At 39.2% G+C, this 12,670-nt stretch overlaps 1 protein-coding gene across 1 annotated transcript in view; it reads right to left on the reverse strand.

The window, feature by feature from the left end:
- DUSP22 (dual specificity phosphatase 22) overlaps positions 1 to 12,670 on the reverse strand; it is a 54,661-nt gene that overhangs the window by 11,848 nt on the left and 30,143 nt on the right. Inside the window, exon 4 of the mRNA XM_075212990.1 lies at positions 3,353 to 3,402. Coding sequence (XP_075069091.1) covers positions 3,353 to 3,402 — 50 coding nt within the window. The remainder of the gene's footprint in view (positions 1 to 3,352; positions 3,403 to 12,670) is intronic.

Raw genomic sequence — 12,670 nt, forward strand, 5'->3', positions numbered from 1 at the left:
GTTTTTCAAGTCAAGGTTGGGGGGGTTTTCGGATTAATGATTAGCTTCTGCCTTAAGTTTCCCTTTAGCAAGCAAAGCAAAAGTAGACCTAACTAAAGTCTGTTGGATCCACTAATATTTATGTTCAGATAAATCTTTTCTGTACAGTGCAGGAGAGTAATGCGTTTAAAACAAGTAGTAATAGAAAAGAAGAAAGAAAAAAAAAAAACAAGGCTACATAACTGTTGCACATACTGTGTAAGCATTTCAGAGAGCCATATACACTACACTATACATGCACATAACATATGTTTGACTACTAATTAGAAGCTACTGTACATTGGCAAGAGCTAAATAGCATTAAAATGAACTAAAATACAGTATAAAATTGCCTTGACACATATCTTTCGGTCACAAAATATTGGGGTGTAACTTACACTGGAAGTTAAAATGTAACATTTTCCCAGGACAGGCTTCAAATAAGAATGTCAGCTTACGCCTGAAACTTTATGGAGAGAGACCTTCCAACACTTACACCCGTCAAGGACTATGGACATCTACAAATTGTGTTATCCCATACATCTTTCATTTCATGAGAACTCGCCTTAGCATACTTTCAGAGTGTTCAAATTCAAAAGAAACATTTTCTTATATTTGAAATGAGTATAACAACAACAAAGCACTAAAATGTCCTGTGTTGTTGCTATTACATGGAATTTAGTAGAATGGAAATTAGACAACAGACCTGTGGGTCTAATGGGGACAACTGTGACTTGTCTATTTACCGTTGGTGTTAAGTAGGGTTTGTAAACATGCTGTACTTCAGGACTAGTAATATGGCTTATTTTGACAATATTTTAAGAACCCCTCTTCCACAAATGGCAGAGAATCACAGCAGTTCCCAAAAAACTCACCACTACCTACACAGGTCATGACATGTGTGGCAAGAGCCCGCTACTGCAGAAGCGCACGCGTACAACTTCTTCCTTTTTATGGTTCTTTATTGTCAGGATGGTAATAATGTTTTGACACCATATACTTGCACAACAATTATGACGACCCTCAATGCTTACTATACCCTAGTCCAGCTCTCTGTCCAGATCAGCCAGCTAGCCCAGCTTTGATCTCCCTGAACAATGAAACAAGCAGGGTTTTATACCTGACACTCCTCCCACAGGCCTAGCTTGATGGACAGGTGACACACCCACCTTCTCTTTAAAAGGAAACGCCCATGCCTGGCTCTGTTTAGATTATCAGACCCACCCTGTCTGTTTGCTGAGAGGAAGCAGCTTTTAAATCATGTAAGTAAACCAATTTTAAAACTACACATATGTTTTTACCTGGTTTAATCTCTGCCTAGGTACATAACTGCCAATGTTTTACTCTATTTCCCTGCTTTCTCTGCATATTGCCAGCTAAATGCCTCCTTTTGTTACATATACTTGCCAACATTTCCATGCAGGCTAGACCATTTTAGGCTTCCGGAAATACAAGAAAGTCCTGCGAAAATCAGGACTGTTGGCATTTAGGTTAGTCATTTTCATGGAGAAGCTGCCAAATAAGTGCTATTTAGGTCTAGCATCAGTGGTGTACATGGGCTAGTGCTTTAAGAGGCCAGGACATCTGGATATTTAAGGTCCAGCAAGAGAAAAGAAGTGTTTCCAGTTTGCTAATGGAAGCTATGTTGTTGGAAATCAAATTAATACATTCTATCCACATGGCTGTTACATTTCAAAACTATATTCTTCTTCTAATTTTTAAGGAGCGCTTAACCTCATGGACTGAGAATGGATGACAAAAAGGCAAACTTTGGCTCTACAGACTTTGTGGAATCTTCGGCAGAGCATGTTCTGAACCATCTATGGTCAAGTTACTAAGCACAGTAATGTCCTACAATTCAGGCTCTATGGGCATCAAGATCTGTGATGGCAGTCCTGGCACTCTCAATACATTGTCACTGAGCGATGGATTCTCCAGGGTTGAGAGTTCCAGAGAAATGACAGTTACCCGCGGGAACTGCAAGGGGTAAAGAAATGAAAGGTACCTGTCCATGATGTAAAATATATGTGTCCTTTGGTGAAATATTAATTTGAAAAACAATGCATTTCTGATGGGGTATAAAGGCTTCTCTTCTCATCAACTATACCCACATATTTAACTGCCTATTTATAGAAAAATACATCCAAATTATAAAAATTATAAATAGGGCACGTTAACCTTTTAACTAGAGCATACTGCTCTAGCTTGGCTACATACATAGCCATGGTGTTTGGTTTACTTCTGCATACTGGCAGGGACTTCCCCTTTTAATCACCTTAAACGTCTTTCTTTTCACTTCTGTGTATTTGTCAAGTTTCCTTTTTAAAGGCATTGTAGCTTTTCACATTCTTTTAGCATCTGGCCTTATTCATGTGTTTATTATTGAATGGATAGAACCAGTAGTTAAAGAAATCTTTATTTTTGCAAGCAATGAGTCAGTCGAGTTTATTTTTCAGTGTTACAAAACAATCCCTTTTATAAATTGTTCCTACACTGAAGTATGTAGACTAGTGGTTCATGTTACATTTTAAAGCCACTAACATTGTCATTATTTTTAAGGTTATAATTGTTATTGTATTTGTACTGTATCTTCTAATTAAATTCTATGATACCATAACCCAGATTTTCATACACTTTTTTCACAAATGATCACAAAGCTACACAAGCTAACAGATACACATGAATAAATAGGACGGTCAACACTGCTTATGAAATTGGAGAGTAGCCAGTACAGAATCGCTCACTTATACTTGCCTAGTTTGTAACTACATTCAGGACTTACAATCAATCATCTGTAATGGTTTTTTAAAAAGTCCTGGCCCATGATGTAATGTAACACTCTCCTCCAGTGTCACTACCATGGCTCAATAGGAATTGGATTGTTATGCACATTACAGCTTGAATTACATTTAATGGAACATCCCCTGTGTTACACTCCTAAAATAGGATGTTCTATTATATGCAATTCAAGTTCAAATGGTTGCTATGCAACCCAATTGTTTAGTAAACTATTCTAGCCAGGGAACAGAGTATGAGATAGAGGTCCATAATGTCAAATTATTTGGAACAATATCAGGAAAGAACAGCAATAGTGTAAACTATAATCAACACCCAAAAAGTCAAGCCAAAATATTATTTGGGTGGAGATCATGATTTTGCATCTGAATCCGTTGACATTAAAGGCTCCAAATAGTCTTCTAATAAGGGGAGTACATGTGTCTCATGTAGAACCTGCTTGCTATTATCTTACATGCTATTTATTATAATGCGAAAAAACTAAATATATTAAATTTGCCTTCACTTTCTCAAAATAGTCAAATTAAAGCTTACTTACAAGTTTTGGTTTGGTGAATCTGATGCTGGAATGCAGAGATATTTCATACCCTGTGACAAGGCAAGGACATAAATATTTAAAAACAGAAAAAACTTATTTTTCCTTTAGGATATATGGTAAGGTTTACAGAATCATTAGGTGCAGTTTATGATATACATATGATGAGTATTACATTCTTATTATACAATACTATAAAGTAAGGACATTTATATGGGTTTTGAGACATCACAAGGAAATAATATTACAATGATTTATTTTCATTGTGGCAAAACACGTTGCTCTACCTAGCGCGTTCTAGGGCTTGTCCACTTTTACACAACCCTTCAAAATATAACACCCTCCCCGTCATCGTGACCCCTCTGTTATCTGAAGCTGTGTGCCAGATCGCACCGCAGGCTGTTTATTCTGCCTGCAGGAAAATCTACCCATTGCTCTTCAATAAAGCTCAATCGGAGTTGGCTCTTTGCTTCAAGTAGTGGGGGCATATTTGATATTTGAGGGGGGAGTATATTGAGGAGGGTAGTAGAAAAATGAACAGCATCTTCAATGGCCACTTTAAATCTGCTGTTTCTTTTATTACAATAATCACTAAAACAGAAGTATTGGTGGTATCCAAATTTCTATACTGTAGGTCAAAGCAGAAATCCATGAAGTTGATATAATCCCACATCTGTAAACCTTACTCCAATCTCAATGGATGACTTTAGAGTCTTCCAGTATCTCTCACGGAGGGAAAGCTTTAGCTTAAGACTGTGTTAGCCTCATCACAACCAAAGACAGAGACCAGAGTATCAGTGTTGTAAACAGAACCAGGCAACACAATGTCTGTGGAATGGGGTTGGGTACGCTTGAACGTTGACGAGAAATCAGACACGCTCTCCGGCAGTAGTATGTCACGTCAGTGCGTCCTCCATCAATGTTCATTTAAAGCAGCAACGTTGGGACACTAACCTGCGGGGTCCCGGAACTGCAGCTTTAAATGAACATTGATGGAGGTCAAACTGTACTGCTGGAGAGCTTTCCATTCGGAAGGAGTTCCTGTCAGCCTTTTGGTGCCATCGATTATCTGCAGAGTCGGTTTTCAGGTAAGTCTGTGTATATTGCAATCGTATTTTCACGAAATCGGGGATTTTTTTGTAGGTCTTTTCTTTGTCGGATTTCTCGTCAGCGTTCAAGCGATTACCACCGGTGGAATGATGCCTCTCCTATGGGTGGCAGAAGCACATTTGTAATCATTGGATAGTAGCATTGCAAATTTATTTTAAATCGACTCATTTTCTTTTCTTTTTTTTTTACAAAATACAACTTATTAAATTCACTTTTGATCATTTAAAAATAATCAGGACAAAATGACATTAGAAAAGCCAAAATCTATCTGTATTAGCAATCCTGAATCTTGAAAAAATATTAACTCAACTATATTGTGTAACATCTCCTAAGGTACGAGTGTGGATGGAGGCCCAGATGGACATGATGAGAAAATGTACAGGATCTGTGACTTGTGTACCCTGTGGAGGTTGAGTTTGAGTATAATCCATTTTGCAGTCCCCGTGATTCAGGATAAAGTGTGCACAATTTCCAAGAGTTATGTCTCAGGACAGAAAGATAGGGAAGACAGAGACTGGTGGCAGCACTGAGGTCTAGAAAGAGACCTTGAGGGCATAACAGTGTACGAGGTCGGGCCAGGTTGACGCTGCCATGACTACAACATTATACCTGCATTACACCAGTTCTACTGTTATCTATCCTGCAAGTTCAGGGGCACCAGTCTGGTACCTTAAACCCACAAGACCCTGCTGTGGGAGAGACTAAGGAGGTGGCTGACCCATTTGTGCTTCAAGGTAGAAGTTATGCCTAACATATTACCATCATCCTAATTCAAAAACAGGAGTTACAATTGGGTAACAATAGTTTCCTCTATGCTGGCAAATAGTAGACACAAGAAAATGGATTTGAACATTTTGTATTTTGAGTTGCAGATATTTTATGAAAGGTGCAACATAAAATTCAGCATATACATGTGGCTGGAGGGTAGAGAAGCAGTCAGAGGAAATATACTGTGTTTACTATTGGCTACATCTTAACTGGCATCTCTTTCAGTGGATGTCACCTTCCCCTGAACTCAGATTTACCCGATTGCCCAAAACAAACCTATTCAGGAGAAATGCAATTTCCCATAAGTCCCTTCTTTAGAATAGGAGTTGTAGATTTCCATATAGTCCAAATAAAGGAGCTTCAACCTCTCCTTAAACCTTTACTTTGTTTCAGAAAGTAAACTACTACTAATTTCTGGATTGTTTCGTCCACCCTTGTGCCATCACTTAAAATTGAAAATAGTATTCAAGCACGTTTCAGAGTAGAATTGTGATATATAGTTTGCAGTAAAAGAACAATCCCATGACATCATTGACCCGACTCTTAATGCAAATCAACTTCTGAACGGCACAGAAGTTAAAACAAAACAGGTTAAAGAGGTCAGAGTGGGAACATATGAAATAACACTTTTCCATAGATTTGCTATAAATTCTTTATACATTAAAAAAAAAAAAATGACCTAAATATACAAAATAGTGTCACTTACTACTCCGTCTCTAGCATTGGACGTGTGCCTGCATATTAAAGTTGCACCTGCTGACGTTAGCAGGTACTGGATTTAAAATAACCACTCACTGCTCCCTCCAGTGCCTGAGCAACAAGGTTTTACACTACTGTGTATTGCAATCTGTGTGTGATACGGAGTACCTGCTACTAAACTGGCTGATTTTCTGACACTCCTTGTACATGAAGTCTGCCTGCTCTTTGAACCACCCATTATCGACCAACCCTGTTTCTGAACATCCCTGTCTGTATGAACCTAACCTTTAACTTGTCTTTGGACTTCACCAAACTACGACTGTGGCTTATAACTTCCATATTTTGTCATCTGCATCGTAGTGGAGCAGACCTTGGGTTCGCAACACAGGGGTGTCCCTCTGCAAAGTACACCACCTTTTCAAAAGGGGAGGCAGCTGGTGAAAACCAGACACCCTTTTAGAATCCACACCATAGCTGAGCCAACACCAACTGCTAGCTGCACAGTAAGGCCACACCCACAATTTGTGATAGTGTACTCAGGTCATGTACTGTGCAGGCATCCTGTTACCCACTTCAGCTATTATGGACATGTCTGAGTGAGTTGAGCAGGTAGAGTCAAATTTGACTCTTTATAAAGGAGTTTAGACAAAGACTCACTTTAGACTTTGCATGTCACGGACATCAAAAGCCAATTCTATTACTACAGCTGCTGTGCTAGTACCTGTCCTGACAGTCTCTTGCCTCTGCAACCTCATTATGGTGGGGATCCTCAGTCCTGTAAGAATTTCCTCAACCAGTGCCCAGTGTCTACTGTGCAGCAGCCTGGAGACTTCATCTCCCAGAGTACCAAACGTAAGCGTAGGTCATATCTCTCCTCTCTGGGAAGCTCTTGTCTGGGCCTCACCTTTTTGTGAACTGAATGATTCTCTTCTATACAAAGCTACTGCCTTCATCGCTGCATTTCCAAAAACTGTTAAAATAGCCTGGTCCGGTATCCTCCAATTCTGCTACTCCTGCAACAGGATACCATGACTGCCAGTCAGTATGCCAATTATTTTGTAGGCTAGCTTTGCAGTTAGGGCAGTATAATGCAGCCATGGGAGTCACCCTCTAGAAAGTTAGATAAAACCAAGAGGAGATGTTCTAGTATCCCAAGATGACCTCATCACTATTTGTAGTAACACATATAACCGTTTAAAGGAACAGATGCACAAAAAGGAAATCACCGAAAAACAGTCTTTCCGCTTCTCTCCAGGGACCTCTGGTTGGTTGCTGCACTAGAAGAGCCTTTGAAAGTAACAATATTTCACCTTTCTGAAGAGGAAAGCTTCTGAAAGCGATCTCTTGGTCTGTGCATGTACTGTGGCACCAAGGCGGCTCTGAAGAGACAATCTTGGGCAGTGTTTACAGCTCTTTCAGTCTATTATAAAATTATTCTTCCTATTTTGATATTGCAATCTGAATTGTCTTTTTTAGGACTGACCTTTTTTTCTAGTAATTTAATTGTTTAAGTATTTGTACAAAAAGTAGTTTTCCAGTAGCTTCTCTTGAGATCTTTACATTACAGCCATTGATAACAGTGCGATTCCTACTGAAGCCAATTTTGCCCCCTTATTTACACATTGAAACCTTGCAAGAATTGTTCTTTTTGCAGGGTTTCAATAAGGGGGCAAAAATTACTCCAGTAGGAATCACACTCCTATATGTAATTTCAAAATCTTTATATCTGGTTTAAGCACTACACTAGTGTCAACAATATAGTCCAGTCAAGTTCTTTCTATGTTAGGTCCACGGAGGTCTATCTAAGGGTTTCTTCATGTTTTGGTAGGAATCTTAGAAAGCAAAAGAAAAAAAAAGAACCACAAAAACAAAAAATCCCATCTCTTGGTCTTTGATCTTTTCTCCCTTCTGACTATTCAGACCTTGCCAATGCTTACTGTAAACACAGCCTAACCTTCTATCTGCAAGTCTACTTACTTCTCCAGCCAGTGCTGGGGGGTTTGCCAAGAAGAATGACCAGTCTCTGACTACAGGGAGTTTCAGAACTCTGACCACAATAGACAAACTAACTTTTTTTCTAAACTAGACTTGAGGGGTGATTTAAACTACAACAGATTAAGGTAGAAGACTACTTTCAACCTGAGTGGTAGACATTCTGAATACTCTATCATGTTGTTCAGCCTCCATAATGTCTATGTGTGAGATTGTCTTATATGCCAAGATGGAGACATTTTTTAATAATTTCAAAGTTCATATTCTCAGAATTCAAATGTCTCCATAAAAAAGTGTGCTCACAGTCATGTGTGTATTTGGTTTTTTTTTTAGAAGAAATTCTCTCCCACAGAAAAAAATACTCTTTTGTTAACTGCTAATATTTAGCAGTGAAATCTGCTGTAGAAGAGTGGGTGAATCTCAGATATGCCCAATGGGCTCTATTTTCCTTGTTTGATCTTTAACCATTGCTATTTCAACAATTTGTTAGCCGATGTTCTCTCTTCCGATGCTTTGGATCAAGATAACCTATGAGAACCATCTATCTTACGGTTTTTTTCATGTATTATGGTCACAAAATCTATCTTCCATCTGGAAAAAACTTTTACTGGCTCAGCCTTCTTGCCTTAACTCTAAGGTCACTGGTCATTCCGGTATAAGAAAAATGTTGGAATTAATCTCCAAAACTTATTGCTGGCCCAATTTAAAGAATGATGTCACAGATTCCATTTCTGCTTGTGCTGAGTGTGCCCAAAATAAAAGTTCCTCAACAAGCTCATGTGGGTCAAAACAATGGACCCAATTTTGTATGGGCCAGTTAATGACCTTCAACTCTCCACAGATTGCAATGGAAGTATATTATTCTCTAAAGTTGTCTAACATCACCCTACACCTTTTAGCACAGAAATCTTTCTATTCCATGGTCTGTCCCTTTACATCGTATGCAAGAGAGGAGTACAATTTGTTTTCAAACTTTAATTGGTATTCTGTTATCAACTAAATACTAAACAGATTTATTTTCCACATATCATCCCCAGTTAAATGTTCATGAATTAAACACTACCAATACCACACATCACAATGAGCAGATTTGCTTCCTTAGGCAAAATTTACACACAATAATCATGTTCCACATTCTATGAAAAATGGAGACGTTAGTAGCCACTGAGGTTCATCCTTCAACTTCTGTAGTGGATCCTGCTTTAGATACCACCATCGCAGATCTCATCTGCTCATCTGGAAGGTGCTCTCCTTAAGGCTTCTGCTTGTCACAAGAAATAGGCTAATAGACATTGTTGATCAAGAACTTTGGTATATCCAGGAGATAAGGTCTGGCTTCCCTCCAAGAACATTACACTATAAGTGCTCTCTCAACCTTGCTTCATATTTCATTGGACTAAATAAGATGTCTAATGTGGGCTTAAGCTACGCACTAACTAATCCACAGCTAATACTTTCCATGCGTCTCTTCTCAAAACAGAAGTGATCACTTCCTGGCCATTGGAGCTACTACCTCCAGAAAAATCAATGTGCACCTAGTTTTACAGGTTTGCAGATTCCTTTATTTCATGTTACATATGTGTGATTGGCAGAAAAGCACAATTCTTGGCACATTTTAACCAAAATAACTTGGAGGTGCAACATTTGTGCCATCGAGTATAGAATGGGACCCAACCCACCCATCTCGTAGATGGTGGAAAAATCAAATCTTTTTGCATGGAATAAAAAGATGTGTCCTCTAAATGCATGTTGCATCCTTGCATTTGATCTACACTCAACATGGAATGCCTCTAGTCCTCTCAACTTTCCATTGAGGCGAGGTAAACTTTTGCACCACCACAGATACAGCTGTTCAACTGCTTACACCAAAAAAACTGACACACTTACGTAAAAGTAGGTGCATGACATCACAATACAATTGCACATCTGTTCGTAAGTTTGCAAATGTGTCTTATTGTTGCAATCAAAATGGACCCTTTAACTATCACATATAATAGAAATATGTACAGTTTTTCAGATGGATATGGATAAATAGTCTATTATGTATAACAACAGGGTACATTTCAGCTATGGAAGGTACCAGATCATTTCACAACAATTAGCTATAAAAACCCAATTTTGGAAAATACATATAAATAAGTCATATATAGGGGAGGGGGGAGCTGGGTCATCAAACCTACACGAACACCTCCCCCCATTGATTATCGTGCAAGAGAAAGAAAAGAGGTTTCAAACTGACAACACCACTCCCTTTCTGACCCCAATACACATCACCATCTGATTTGCATCTCTGAACACGGGAAGATGCCTCTGCATAGTGAGCAGATTACAGTTACATTGTTTCATAATCTAAATATATCAAACCACTGTACAGAATATTTCAGAGTTGCAAATATGACCTTAGTTTAGGTAAGTGGTTCTCAAACTTTTTCAGTTTGCGGCACCCTTAGGAGTATCCATCATTTTTTCAAGGCACCCCTCCAGAATAATTACAGAGCAGTACCGTTTTATAAGTAGCTGGGTCAAAATAACGTAATAAGTATCTAGGTCAGGACAGAAATATTTAGTAAGTTGTTTGCAAAAATAATACACATAAATCCAAGGGAAAATAATATTTTTATATTTTTTTTTCAATTATATTTCTGTCCTCCTTCATCCACACACTCTGTGCCCCTCCATCATCCACACACTCTGTGCCCCTCCTTCATCCACACACTCTGTGCCCCTCCTTCATCCACACACACTCTGTGCCCCTCCTTCATCCACACACACTCTGTGCCCCTCCTTCATCCACACACACTCTGTGCCCCTCCTTCATCCACACACACTCTGTGCCCCTCCTTCATCCACACACACTCTGTGCCCCTCCTTCATCCACACACTCTGTGCCCTTCCTTCATCCACACACTCTGTGCCCTTCCTTCATCCACACACTCTGTGCCCCTCCTTCATCCACACACTCTGTGCCCCTCCTTCATCCACACACTCTGTGCCCCTCCTTCATCCACACACTCTGTGCCTCTCCTTCATCCACACACTCTGTGCCCCTCCTTCATCCACACACTCTGTGCCCCTCCTTCATCCACACACTCTGTGCCCCTCCTTCATCCACACACTCTGTGCCCCTCCTTCATCCACACACTCTGTGCCCCTCCTTCATCCACACACTCTGTGTCGCTCTTTCATTATTTTGCCTCTCCATTGCTGTTTCCTATCACCATTTCTCCTCCCCTTTCTTTACTTGCCATACTTGGCCTTCTTTCTTCTATTTCTTCTGTCTTCTTACCAATCCAGCGGCGCCCGGGACCCAGCATCCTCCTATCTCCCGCCGCTTCTCACTGAATATGTTGGACGTGATGACGTCATGCCCGACATTCAATGAGAAGCGAGGAGGATGCTGGGTCCCAGGTGCCGCCGGATTAGTAAATTGTTGTTTTTTTTCTTTTCTTCCTGGCCACGGCACCCCTGTGACAGCGCCGCTGCACCCCTGGGAGCCACGGTGCACACTTTTAGGTACAACATCAAATACAAGCCCAATCATATTACTTCCTTATAGGTGCCACATGCTGGATTCCAATCCTACTATTTCTGTTAATCAAAGTGTATTTGGAGTCTATATTCTTATAAAATAAACACTGTAAATTATAGAATTCAGTGACAAGAACCGGCATGGTCCTGGACATATAGAAGCCCACTGAACCTACTAACATTTCCTTTGGTGAAAGGGGGGCATTTTTTATATGCATGGAGACCTTTCACCTATAGAGGCATCTATTTTGTGCATTTAACAATTCACTAGGAACAAGTGACATCACTGAGGCACTGCCTAAATATTTACCAGATACTGGTTGCAAGAAATTGATATTGAATATTAATTTAATGTCTTTACTGTGAGTGACACATCAGCTTTAAGTAATGTATATTTTGTATTGTGGTTTAATTCTTCTGTTATATCAGGGTCTGTGACATTGCAGTTTAATAAAATGCTGTGGCTATCAATAGTTGTAAATGCCATATGTTTTGTGGTGTCTAGCAAGATGCTTTTGCCAGAACTGTTCGTAAACACATAAAAGCAAAAACACAAACTATGATACAAAGCATCAAGTAGCACAAATTTTCACAATAAAAAAACAAAACAAAAAGCAAGTCAATTCTGTTTGTATTATATATACACAGTATATTAAAAAAAAAAGATTTTGGACCCAACAATGCTTTTTTTCATAATTGTGTATAAAAAACAAGGGCAAAAGCTCTGCAGAAAAATAGGATGATTGAGAGGTAAGGGAGAGCGAATGCGTTCAGAAAAGAAAATAGTTATAGTTACATAGGTCTAAATCGAACAATCCTGTTACCCAGGGTGGTACCACCCTCGTCCCTTGCAAATAACCAAAATTAGAGTAATGTAGAACATAAAACACAAAATCTTGTCACTTGAATTATTATAAGATTGGTCAAAAATGTAGAAACCATCACTTCAGACTATCCCTGCAAGGAAATTAACTTTTTTTTTAACATGCTTCTTGAAATAGCTGCCCTAAGATATCCCCATTACAGGACTATCCCTGAAAGCAACCAGAGGGGACCTTTTAAGCATGGTAATTTTTCTTCACTGTTCCACTTACAACTCTATACAAAAATGAATATGTTCTATCAATATCAAACACTACTTCCCTTGGCAGCATAAGGCACATTACTGTCCTTATAGTAAAAAAGCATGTGTTTGTGATGGAACATTCTTTCTTCTATACTGAA

This window comes from Mixophyes fleayi, chromosome 5 (assembly GCF_038048845.1).
Source record: "Mixophyes fleayi isolate aMixFle1 chromosome 5, aMixFle1.hap1, whole genome shotgun sequence".
Lineage (NCBI taxonomy): Eukaryota > Metazoa > Chordata > Amphibia > Anura > Limnodynastidae > Mixophyes > Mixophyes fleayi.